The following is a 13,281-nucleotide window of genomic DNA, read 5'->3' on the forward strand; positions in this document are numbered from 1 at the left end:
CCCTCGCTCTCTTGGAGTTGGTGGTTGTCTTCGGGCGAAAAGCCTCGATTCAGTGTTGGATCGGTACGATGGCGGTGTCCTTAACGTCGTTCCTCCGTTGGGAGCATTGTGTTTGAAGACACGGCTGCTTCCTTGTTGTTTTATTTCCTCTATTGCTCGCCGCTGTTCTTTATTGGTCCTCGGCAGCGCTATGTACGCCCGTCGCACGTGTGTCCAAGACGGCGTTTTCTTTGGAGCGGATCGAGTCCTGTCATCCACTTGCCACTTTCTTTTAGACGCTCAGAGTAGATGATGCATCGACAAGAGAGTCCTATGGAAGATGGTGGTCTTCGGAGGTGACCGGCGTCGGTCAGGACGTGGTGTTGTGTATCTGTTTAGGATAGGCACTCGTGTTGTAGTTGGCTTTTTGTGGTGGTGTCTGTCTCTGGACTTGCCAGGGTGTGGTGTGTGCTATAATCGTTGTTCACAGTGAGTGCTAGTTTTTTATAATTGACATTCTGCCTTCTATAAAGCTATGGTACGTCTAGGCGTACTCTTGAGAAAAAAACAGCCAGAGAGCATGCTAAAATGATTACAACGAGTGTGGTACAGATCCGACGGATGCAAAAACAGCTTTGCACAAATCCTAGTAGAAAAAGAAGAGCTGATGCTATGCCGCCAAATTACCAGCAACTTCTACCGCATGAGTTCAGAAAAAATTACTTCCTGATGCAGCCTCCATCCTTTTCAGAAACGCTGACCAAATTATCCATGTGTGGTGCTGGCCGTATTTGTACAAGCAAAACCAAGCTTTGTAATGCGAGTTTTGTACCGGATCAAGATCAAATCCTTGGAGGGAAAACAGCACTTTGGTTCCAATTTTATAGCATAGTTAAATAGATGTTTAATTGTTTGGTAAAGTAGAAGTACCATCCATGTTAACATTATGCAATTCTGAGAAGGTGAAGCATATCATATGAAAACGCAGGTAAAGATAGACTCATGCCAGCATAATCCTGGACACAACACGGATAGACAACCTATCTCCTGAAACCTAACTGTTCTACTTCATTAACATGAGTCTCAATGACAACGATTTAACTGACTCTCCTAACTAAGATTCGTCCTGGTTGCTGATGTCCATCAACAGTTGACAACAGGCTCTTGTTGATTCAGGCAATAGCAACTTCGCGGGAGCGCCAGTGCCCAGCCGCTGCTGCTGCCAAAGCCACCGTTCTCAGAGCCCGCATACACGACAAGCACAGTCTAACTGTCATGAGTTTCAGGTGTTTTTGATGCCGCCTTTTCCAGTTTTCCCCTGAATTGTGTCCAGTTCCAGCCTGAATTTATCGCATTTCGAGCCATCGCCGCATATTTCTTTGCCAATGTCAGCCACTTTACTCAGCAGCATTGCATATCTCATACTATTTTCTGATTGGTCCATGCCACGGCTGTCCAAGCATTTCTCCCTGTACTGTTTCATCTGCTCTTCTTTAAATTTAGCAGTCCACCTGGGCGCTATGTATTGCCCTGGTATTTCATTGACCCCAAACTGTGTGAAAAGTCTGAATATGTGGCAGCATGGTATACCATCCCTAGTGAACTTTGCGCATTCGCATTTGATTGCATTGGTGCTGGGTTCGACTAACAGCTCGAAGGAATTTCTGTCAAACTCTGGGTTCTCGTAGGCGGACACCTTTTCCAGTCTGTACACTGTCCCCGTCTGTATCTCCTGCACGTTGAATGCTGTAGAATGGAGTAGCTCCCTCTGCACTTTCAGAAATATCTGCCTGGTGTAAATGCGTGCCGCATGCTTTTCTATTGGCTGCATTGAGAAACATGAAGGTTCAGTTCTTGATTGCAGCCTATCTTCATCATCCGTTTCCATTATCCTCTCTTGTACGTCTTCATATCTTTCAAGGAACTTCTCTATTCTGTCCTTAGGAAGCACATAGTCCTTGAATAATGAGTTTGCCCCCTCGCAACATCCAGTCGTTTCCACAAATGGATAGAAATCTTCTCTGAAATAAACAGGCACCCACTCTTTCCTTGTTTCCCATAGGAGTTGCAGGTACTCATTTTCACTTGCACTGTACATCTCAATCAGCGCAGCCCATCCTTCCTCAAATTCTGCTTCTGTCAGAGAGTTGTTAACTAGGGCACGCAACTCTGAACTTATGTTACCTCTTGCCGCTATGAAGCCTCCAAGCATTTCCCGTGCTTTCCTCATTACGTGGAACTTACAGAACCTGTGCTTTACTTGTGGCATGACCTCCGAAATTGCTTTTGCTATAGCTTCATCCTGGTCTGTTATGATTGCTCTTGGCATTTTCCGTCCCATTACATGGAAGAATGTTTGGAACATCCATTTGAAGGTTTCAGCTTTCCGATCCTGTAGCAAGGCGTATCCAAACACGAGAGTTCTTCCATGCTCATTCATTCCACTAATAGAAGTGAAAAGCATATTGTGACTAATTGTGCTATAGGTGGTATCAAATGATAAGACATCTCCGAAGATCTCATAATCAAGCCTCGACCTCGCATCAGTCCAGAAAAGACTCCTAACTATGCTATCTTCATCTGTTTGCATGGTGATGGAAACACATGGGTTTTGCAGCTCCAGTTCCTTCAAATGCTTCACTGTTGTTTCTACGTCCGAGTTTGGTTTTCCCTGTTGTTCTGCACACTGTGACGTATTCGCATCTTTTGTGTTGAATGGTAAGCTCCCCAAAATACCTCTCATTCTCTTGAAGATCTTCATAGCTTTCTTGGGATGTATACTACTTTGTTGCAGAGCTCTTAAAAACGATTTTTCTTCAGCTGACATGTGTTTGCAGCTAAGGAAGAATTTTGTGAGTGACGGGCTTGGGCATAACGGATGGTTGTGCTCACTCCGAACGGATGTGAACTCCCATTGCCCCTTAACAGGCTTCACGACCGCCCTTGCCTCACACTGTGCCTTATTCACAGAATATACTTCCCTCTTCCTCTTCAGGTCCTGAGATGGCGCCAATTTGCGGCTACGGTTGCATTCCACGTGGAACTTCTTTCTCATAAAATTTGGTCCCCTGATTGCCACAAAACCAGACAGGAGAGCATGCGCACTATAGTATCGGGTCGCATCTTCAAGGGTTGGGAATCTCATTCCAACTTCTGGTGGCCTTGGATCAACCAACTCGTCAAAACCAGGATAGAAGTACTTTCCTGGTTCTTTATCTGTCTCATTCCCAGAGCTGCCGTCTGAATCACTTGCACTGCCTGTGTCATTAATTGGCATTTCATTGATTCCCAGAATATCATGTAACTGGCTTTGTTCTTCAGCAAGCTGCAGTGAAAGGTCCGCTGAGTTTGCATGTATCTCCAATTCATCTGACAGTGCCCCTGAACTCCAATCTGCACCAATTACTGGTTGTTCCTGAATGCAAATAAAAAACATATTAAGCTCTTAGAAAATATATACTACAAAAGAATCCGATCAAGCTTCACCATCCAATTAGCCCCAAGATACATTTTATTTTGGGGTTCCAATTTTCTCTCTCTGGTTTGTCCAGTCGTCAGGTTGAGACCCAATGGCTACAATCCCTATGTGTTTGCGATTTCTTTTCCTGACTTGTTTTTTTTTTGAGGAATTTTCTTGACTTGTTCAATTATATTATATGACCCTTTCTGTCACTAGAACCTACAGCAATTTCACAAACTTCATTTTCACTTCAATTCTATCACAAGAAGAAGAAAAATTGAGATACATCTATTAGCAACCTAACTTGTATGGAATCTGCTGAAGAACAAAGCCTTGATGGGAAAACTGACAAACAGAACAATCAGCGCATGACCTGCCTTTTTCCTGACACACATAGGAAAATTTCCGTGTTTATACCTGATCAGAGGAGATGATTGTATATCCATCCATCGTGAGTATCTGCCGCCCGACCGTGTGGGTGGGGAGGAGGGGGTCTAGATCCAAATTGCCGTAGCAGGGGAGGGGAGGGGAGGGGAGTCGGATCTGTGTTCTATGGGGCGGCTGCTAGGGGAAGGGAGATGGGATGGTGGGAGGGCTGGATTGGAGGCGGGGAGAGGGGAGACGATGAGATGGCTGCTGCCGCCGTCGAGGAGGATGGCAGGCGTTGCGGCCGGCGGCCGGAGCGCTGTGTCTGTTTTTCCCTTTTCTGAGTGGACGGTGTTTTTTTTTAGACAAACGCTGTGGTTCTTTCTGTCAGGGGCTCTGCTGCGGCTTCATTGGCCCATGGGCCATGGCTAGTTGATTGGGCCGTGCTTGCTTAAAAGCTCTCTGGGCCGTGGAATGGTTGAGCAAACCCTGTTTCTCAAAAACAAAAGTTGAGCAAACCCTAATCCATCCAATGAAAAAGAAAAAAAGTATATTTTTCACTCTCAAATGTGCCCCAATGGAAGAAAAAAAACTGAGGTCGATTTTCATACGATTTTGCCCCTCAAATATCTAAAACCAGGTAAATCTCCCCTTTGAGCGGTGTTGTTGTGATTTAGGCGGTTTTGAAGATGACATGGCATTATTGGGTCAGGTCAGGAGAGTACATGTGATGTGGCATGGCTGGGGCTAGGTTAGATTGGTCACACAACCTCTGCTCCGTAATCTCTCTCCATCCCCCGCCACAGTCGCCATCACCACTAGAGGTTGTTTCTCTTTGAGTTGAGGTTGCTACAATTGGTGATCTCCAACACGGTCAAGGGTCTCCGACGATAGGGAGCTGAGGTCGAGCAGGTATATCCCAAGCCCAAAATATCCGAGTTGTCCTCACACATGTTCATCCCGAAGTGCATGGGCTTCTCGTTGACGAGTCCACCACGGTGATCCGGAGCTCCTCGACATGGCGCACCGCCGGGTGAGTGAACAAAGGCGAATATGGCACGCTCCTTATTACAGTTCATGCCATGATGAGGGATGACAAACCCACAAGTATAGGGGGTCGTTTGTAGCCTTCTTTGATAAATAAGAGTGCCGAACCCAACGAGGAGCTAAAGGCAGAACAAATATTCCCTCAAGTTCTATCGACCACCAATACAACTCTACGCACGCTCGACGTTCGCTTTACCTAGAACAAGTATGAAACTAGAAGTACTTTGTAGGTGTGATAGGATAGGTTTGCAAGATAATAAAGAGTACGTAAATAAAATCTAGGAGTTGTTTAGATAAAGACACAACTAAGTTAGTTTTAGTAGAGAGCTTTTGTCAACAAGAAAGTCATTTGTCCCTAGGCAATCGATAACAAGTATCGGTAATCATTCTTGTAATTTTATATGAGGGAGAGGCATGAGCTAACATACTTTCTCTACTTGGATCATATGCACTTATGATTGGAACTCTAGCAAGCATCCGCAACTACTAAAGATCATTAAGGTCGTGAAACCCAACCATAGCATTAAGTATCAAGTCCTCTTTACCTCCATACGTCATACCCCAGTTACTCGGGTTTCAGTTTATGTCACTCTCACAACCCACCATAAGCGAACCATGAACATATTGCAACACCCTACAGCGGGGGCCCCTCACGTTTGCGCGAGAATGGAGGGCACCGTAGGACAGCACCATAAATAAAATATACAATCATACCAACCAAGATCACGATTAACCCATAGGACAAAATGGATATACTCAAACATCATAGGATAACCATAGATCATTGGAAAATAATATATGGAGTTGAGCACAATGTTTAAGTAGAGATTACAGCGGGGAGAAGAGGTGTTACACCACTGCATAGAGGGGGAGAGAGATGGTGTTGACGGTAGCAAGATTATTGATGTAGATCGCCGTCCCGATCGTTGCCCCGGCGGCACTCCGGCGCCACCGGAAGCGAGGGGGAGAGAGTGTAACACCCCGGACGTAACTTTCCATATTTGTAACTCCAACTCTTGCCATTTTCGGCTATGTGTTATGATATCCCCTTCGTGGCCGGGTTTTGTCTTTCGTTTTGCATTTTGTTCATGTCATGCATCTCATATCATGTCATCATGTGCATCTCTTTTGCATACGTGTTCGTCTCATGCATCCGAGCATTTTCCCCGTTGTCCGTTTTGCAATCCAACACTCCCACATGCACTGGCACACCCCTCTTGTCTCTTTTCGTGAGCGGGTGTTAAACGTTCTCGGAATGGACCGAAGTTTGCCAAGTGGCCTTGGTATACCACTGGTAGACCACCTGTCAAGTTTTGTTCCATTTGGAGGTCGTTTGATGCTCCAACGGTTAACCGGGTAACCGCAAAGGCCTTTTGTGTGTTGCAGCCAAACCCCCCTCCAAACAGCCCAATAACCCACCCAAGCCCCCTCCATGCTCTCTCGGTCGTTCGATCACGATCGTGTGGGCGAAAACCACACCTCATTTGGACTTTCCTAGCTCCTTCTACCTATATAAACACCTTCCCCTCCGAAATTTCGGGTCCAAACCCTAGTCTCCCCTTCCTCCACGCCACCGGACACATCGCCCTGCCGCACCGGACGTGTCCGCCGCCGCGCCCGCAGCCAACGGGTGGCTGTCATGTGGCATCCGCGCCGACCCCGCCGCCGAAGCCCGCCGGCCCCCGCGGCCCGCGTCCCCGTCGCCCGCGCCTCGCCTCCACTCCTCCCCGCGCCTCGCCGTTCCCCGCCGCCCGTGCGCCGCCTGAGCAACCAGCCGCCGCCGCCGGGTTCCATCCGCCGCCGCCGCCGCCTCGACCACACCGGCCGGCTCCTCGCCCATCCTCCGCCGACCCCGACAGCCGTCGCCCGCGCCCCCGCGCGCTCGCCCGCCGGCGCCGCGCTCCCGCGCCTCCGCCGCATCCTCCCCGAGCTCCGGCCGCCGTCTCCTTCTCCTCCGATGAACCTCGAAGCCTGGACCCGGCGATCCTCAATTTCCGCGCCAGATCTGGATCAGAGAGGTTGACCCCGAAATTTCCTCCAAGTCCTTTTCTGTCACATTATGTTGCTCCATTCCTCATGGCATATCTCCTTGCATACTGCTCCGTATTGCGTGCATGTTATACCGGAATGTTTGTCACGAGATGCTCTTCATTTTGTTCCATTGTGATATGCTCATTTGAGTCCATCTTGAAGCCCAAATCTCTGGTGCAAGAGTGCTATATGATGTTTACTGCTGTTACTTATCAGAACTTGGTGATTTGTCTTTTTCATTGCATTTTGTGTGTGCATCTTATGGGCATGAGCTCTACAGGTGTTTTGATCTATGCCATGCCATCTTTACAGGGGTGTATGTCATGTATTTTTGTGATCTATGTGGTGACTAGCACAAGCATGAAAACTAGGCTTCGTGATGTTTCTGTTCTCAGGGACAGGATTTTGCTAAGTCTTTTACCTGCTGTTATTTTGTTGCCATGTATCCATGTGGCTACAGTGAGATCCATGCTTATTTTGAGTATGTTCAGTAAGGATGTTTTGTAGATATAATTGTGCTCTATCCACCCATGCCCCTGTTTGAAATTATGGAATGCCCTAGCATGTCTTAATCTTGCTCTACTTTTGCTATAAAATATTCCTGGCAGATTGTTAACATGATATTCAATTTTGCCAAGGTTGTTGTAGTTTATCCATACATGCTATGAATTTGCTCTTGCCATGGTTAGCTTCATGAACATGCCATCTTGCTTTAGGTATGCTTGTTTTGTCATGCATTGCTTTGTGATGAGTGCATCGAGCTCACAAAGATGCCTTCATAATTCTGTTAATGCCATGCTCTGTTTTCTGCTAAGTCTGAAACCTGTTAACGAAACTTGCTATGTTTACATGGATGTCATCATATCTTCTAATCCTTTTTGGCTCATGGTCAGTAAGGGACTTTTGTTGCATGCTTTAGTAGATTCATGCCATGCCTTGTTTTGCTATGATAAGTTCCTGTAGCATGTGTTTTGCTTGCTCTGAACATTGCTACCTGATGCTGTTTCAGCCATGTTCAGTATTTTCACCAAGTCTGTGAAGCTGATATTTTTTGCACTTTTGCCATGCTTGTTTGAACCTGTTATATTGTGATCTAGCCGTAGCTCAGTGTTCATCTTTTGTCAAGCATCTCCTGTAGATCACTGCCATATGCTTTGTTGCTATGTTGGGGTGCTGTAGCATAGTTACTTGATGTATTCTAAGTGCTATCCTGCTGTTTATCGCAGATTTATGTCATTCTTGTTTTGCTTGCCATTTGCAAACCGTGCATCCGTTTCCGGTGATCTTTATATCGATTTCGACCAAAATCATCTCATTTTCCAGTGGCATACTTGGTTTGCCAAGTTACTGCCTTGTTCATCCTTTTTCTTCCAGAGCACGCATATGCATCGCATATCACATCTCGCATATCATGCATGTATTGCATCATGTTGCTTGTGCATTTCCCGTGATTGATTGTGGTTCCATTGCTTGTATTCTTGCTGTGGGTAGAGCCGGGAGACGAGTTCGTGAATGAGGAACCTGTTGAGTACGCTTACGAGGATCAAGCTTTCGGCAACTCTGAGAACCTTGCAGGCAAGATGACCATACCCTCGAAATCATTTCTATCTTTGCTTTGCTAGTTGTTCGTTCTATTGCTATGCTGCGCTACCTACCACTTTCTATATCATGCCTCCCATATTGCCATGTCAAGCCTCTAACCATCCTTTCCTAGCAAACCGTTGTTTGGCTAAGTTACCGCTTTTGCTCAGCCCTTCTTATAGCGTTGCTAGTTGCAGGTGAAGTTTGGAGTTGGTTCCATGATGGAACATGGATATTTTGGAATATCACAATATCTCTTATTTAATTAATGCATCTATATATTTGGTAAAGGGTGGAAGGCTCGGCCTTATGCCTGGTGTTTTGTTCCACTCTTGCCGCCCTAGTTTCCGTCATACCGGTATTATGTTCCTTGAGTTTGCGTTCCTTACGCGGTTGGGTGATTTATGGGACCCCCTTGACAGTTCGCCTTGAATAAAACTCCTCCAGCAAGGCCCAACCTTGGTTTTACCATTTGCCACCTAAGCCTTCTTCCCTCGGGTTTTCGCGAGCCCGAGGGTCATCTTATTTTAAACCCCCGGGCCAGTGCTCCTCTGAGTGTTGGTCCAACCCGTCAGTCGCCGGTGGCCACCAGGGGCAACTCTGGGCTCGCCTATCGAAGCTTGGACAATCCGTTGTGCCTTGAGAACGAGATATGTGCAGCTCCTATCGGGATTTGTCGGCACATTCGGGTGGTTTTGCTGGTCTTGTTTTACCATTGTCGAAATGTCTTGTAAACCGGGATTCTGAGACTGATAGGGTCTTCCCGGGAGAATGTTTATCCTTCGTTGACCGTGAGAGCTTATAATGGGCTAAGTTGGGACACCCCTGCAGGGTATTATCTTTCGAAATCCATGCCCGTGGTTATGAGGCAGATGGGAATTTGTTAATGTCCGGTTGTAGAGAACTTGACACTTGACTTAATTTAAATACATCAACCGTGTGTGTAGCCGTGACGGTCTCTTCTTGGCGGAGTCCGGGAAGTGAACACGGTTGGAGTTATGAATGAACGTAAGTAGTTTCGGGATCACTTCTTGATCATTTCTAGCTTCGCGACCGTTGCGTTGCTTCTCTTCTCGCTCTCATTTGCGTATGTTAGCCACCATATATGCTTAGTGCTTCCTGCAGCTCCACCTCATTACCCCATCCTTTCCTATAAGCTTAAATAGTCTTGATCTCGCGGGTGTGAGATTACTGAGTCCTCGTGACTCACAGATTCTACCAAAACAGTTGCAGCTGCCGACGATACCAGTGCAGATGACGCAACCGAGCTCAAGTGGGAGTTCGACGAGGAACGTGGTCGTTACTATGTTTCATTTCCTGATGATCAGTAGTGGAGCCCAGTTGGGACGATCGGGGATCTAGCATTTGGGGTTATCTTATTTTCATTTGGATTTGACCATAGTCGGTCTATGTGTGGATTTTGGATGATGTATGAATTAATTTATGTATTGTGTGAAGTGGCGATTATAAGCCAACTCTCGTTATCCCATTCTTGTTCATTACATGGGATTGTGTGAAGATGACCCTTCTTGCGACAATACCTACAATGCGGTTATGCCTCTAAGTCGTGCCTCGACACGTGGGAGATATAGCCGCATCGTGGGCGTTACAAGTTGGTAATCAGAGCCATCCCCGACTTAGGAGCCCCCTGCTTGATCGAATCGCTGGCGTTGTTGAGTCTAGAAAAATTGACTAAAAAATGTTTTGAGTCTTAGGATTATATATATCGGAGAGTAGGATTCTTTTTACTCCTCAGTCCCTTCGTCGCTCTGGTGAGGCCTCCTGACGTAGAAGTTTTGACTCTTCTCTCCTCAAATTTCACTAAAAAAAATTTAGGATCACGCGGGTATCTTGGAATCGTTCCGATGGTTTTGTGACGGGAACATTGTTCTTGGTGCCTCCTGACATTTAGGGGTTGTGGCAGTGTCCCGGGGAGTTGAGCTCCGAGGTGTTGTCGTCACAATTTTATCGTTGCAGTTCTGGAATACCTGAGTTTCGCCGACATCGAAAATCTCTTTTATGCAGTTGTTGGTGAGATCACCTCGACGCCACCCAGTACTGGGGCGGGAGTTCGGGAGTATTGCCATAACTCGTATAACGGATGCTTTTCGAAGGTTGAGGTACACGATTTCCGAAGGTTTCTTGGTTATGTGTTGACGGATGGATACAGCTGGATCTAGGGATTGCTAGTTTGGGTGATATATTTTGTGTCCCCTGTATCCCCAACACCAGATTGCATAACCAGAAAGTTTCGGGAGTTTATAGGTGGGATTCAAGTAGCTCTTAGCATTTCTTCCCGCAGATATTTGGTTTGTGATTGGGTAATCCTTACCACTTATTTGTTCCAGTCGTACCTTGTTATTTTATTCATCAATCTCTTATCAAGTGGCTTCTCACCTTAATGGAAGTGTGATGATTTACTATGGAATTCATTCGTTCATCCTCGTTCGAATGTTTATTGTGAAGACTATATGTTGCAATTTCTATCCGTTGATTCAACTTGTCTATTTGTCTATCAAGATGCTAACGGATGTCACCCTCTTCAGGATGGCTCCGCCAACGCGTCAGAATCCGGAACGCAATGAGGGAGTCAGGCGAACCCTCCGCCACCACCTCCGCCTCCGGAGGCATGGCAAGCTATCATGGCAGCCACCAACGCCAATGCTCAGATGATTTTGCAACTCTTGCAAGAACGCACCCAAGGGCAAGGCAATCAAGGAAATCAAGGCCAAGGCAACAATCAGCCTCACTTCGCTACCCTCAACCAGTTCCTCGCAAATCAGCCGAAGTCTTTCAGCTACTGTGCCGAGGCCACAGACGCCGATGATTGGCTCGTGGACATCAACAAGCATTTTGAATGTAGCAATGTCAGGCCTGAGGACTTTGTCAAGTTCGCTTCTTTTCAACTCAAGGATCAAGCTGCCGAGTGGTATCAACAATACAAAGATTCCAGAGGAGGTCGTGTGATTACCTGGGATGATTTCCGCCGAGACTTCAAAGCTCACCACATTCCACAAAGTGTTGTTGAGAGCAAGCGTGAGGAGTTCCGCAATCTCAAGCAAGGCAGCATGTCCGTGTATCAATACAATACTCAGTTTCAGAAACTCGCTCGCTTCGCTAAGCAAGACGTTCCTGATGAAAAGAGCATGATCTATCAATTCAGAGGTGGCCTCAGAGAAGATCTGCAATTACCTCTCGTGCTTTTTGAGCCGACCAAGTATGATGATTTCTACAATATGGCACTGAAGCAAGAGGCTGCTCAGCTCAAGTGTGAGGCTTCTAAGAAGAGAGTCAGGGACGCAGTTCAGTCTTCTTCTTACTCACTAGTGGCTGCTAAGCAACAGAAGTTCTGGTTACCTCCTCCTCCTCCGTTTCGTCAGCCTTTCCAGCAGAAGAACAAAGGTGGCCATGGATCTTCCCACCCACCCAACCCTGTCTATCAGAACAAGTCTCAGAATCAAGCTCCAAAGTCGAATGCTCCTTATCATCATCCACTCTCAGAGGTGACTTGCAACAAGTGTCAGTAGAAAGGTCACTATGCTAACAAGTGCTTCAACCAAAGGTGCCTTCCGCCTCCTCCTCCTGTGAGATCTTCCAGCAATGCAGTGGTCAAGCATAATCCCAAGTTTGCAAAGGTCAACATGATGAATGCAGCTCAGGCAGAGGACTCTTCAGAAGTGATAATGGGTAATCTTCCTATTAACGATTTTCCTGCAAAAGTTCTTTTTGACACTGGTGCATCGCTTAGTTTCATCTCAAGACCATTTGCATCTAAGCATGAGTTGCATTTCCAAGAATTGCCTAGAACGTTAGCAGTTGTCTCTCCGGGCAAATGCATGAACGCAAGCTACATTGTTCCGGATGTTTCCATCAAGATGGGGGACTATAAATTTCTGTCTAAGCCAATTGTCCTTGGTGACTCGGATATTGATCTAATTCTCGGGATGGACTGGCTTTCTAAGCACAAGGCTCAACTTGATTGTGCTGCCAGGGAAATTAAATTGACACACTCTTCTGAGGATGTGATCATCTATGCCGCTCGTGATGAGACCATTCGGTTATTTTCTCTCAATGAGAAGGGCGAGTTGGATGCTATTTCTCAAATTCCAGTCGTTTGTGAGTACCAAGATGTCTTTCCAGAAGAGCTTCCGGGTATGCCTCCTCACCGGCCAGTTGAGTTCGTTATCGATCTTGATCCTGGCACGGAACCCGTTTGCAAGCGTCCATACAAGCTTGGACCCAAGGAGCTGAAGGAATTGAAGAAACAACTCGATGAACAAGAGCATCTGGGTGTGATCAGACCGAGTTCATCTCCATGGGGTTGTGGTGTTCTTTTTGTCCAGAAGAAGGATGGCACGGACCGACTTTGTGTCGACTACCGTCCATTGAACAAGAAGACAATCAAGAACAAGTATCCACTTCCCAACATCAATGAGCTATTCGAGCAACTTAAAGGTGCTAAAGTATTCTCCAAGCTTGACCTTCGTATGGGTTATCATCAGATTCGCATTCGTGAAGAAGATATTCCCAAGACAGCATTCAGAACAAGCTTTGGTTCTTATGAATATACTGTCATGTCTTTCGGCCTTGTCAATGCTCCTCCAACATTCTCTCGAATGATGAATTTCATCTTCAACCCCTATACCAATGAATTCGTCCTGGTGTATCTCGATGATATCTTGGTCTTCTCCAAGAATAAGAAGGATCATGCCAAACATTTGCGATTGGTGCTCGACAAGCTCAGAGAGTATCAATTCTATGCGAAGTTTTCCAAATGTGAGTTTTGGCTTGATGAAGTTCTTTACCTTGGTCATATC

The 13,281-nt window shown here is 46.3% G+C and overlaps 1 protein-coding gene across 1 annotated transcript; it reads right to left on the reverse strand.

Moving 5' to 3' along the window:
• Positions 1–887: 887 nt before the first annotated feature.
• LOC123182582 (protein FAR1-RELATED SEQUENCE 5) lies at positions 888–4,168 on the reverse strand. Its single transcript, XM_044595212.1, has 2 exons — positions 3,857–4,168; positions 888–3,394 (listed from the first exon to the last, which is right to left on the reverse strand). Exons 1-2 carry the CDS (start codon positions 3,887–3,889, stop codon positions 1,262–1,264), a joined length of 2,166 nt encoding a protein of 721 aa, XP_044451147.1. The 5' UTR covers positions 3,890–4,168; the 3' UTR covers positions 888–1,261.
• Between the last annotated feature and the right edge of the window lie 9,113 nt (positions 4,169–13,281).

This window comes from Triticum aestivum, chromosome 1D, assembly GCF_018294505.1.
Source record: "Triticum aestivum cultivar Chinese Spring chromosome 1D, IWGSC CS RefSeq v2.1, whole genome shotgun sequence".
NCBI classification, from domain to species: Eukaryota; Viridiplantae; Streptophyta; class Magnoliopsida; order Poales; family Poaceae; genus Triticum; species Triticum aestivum.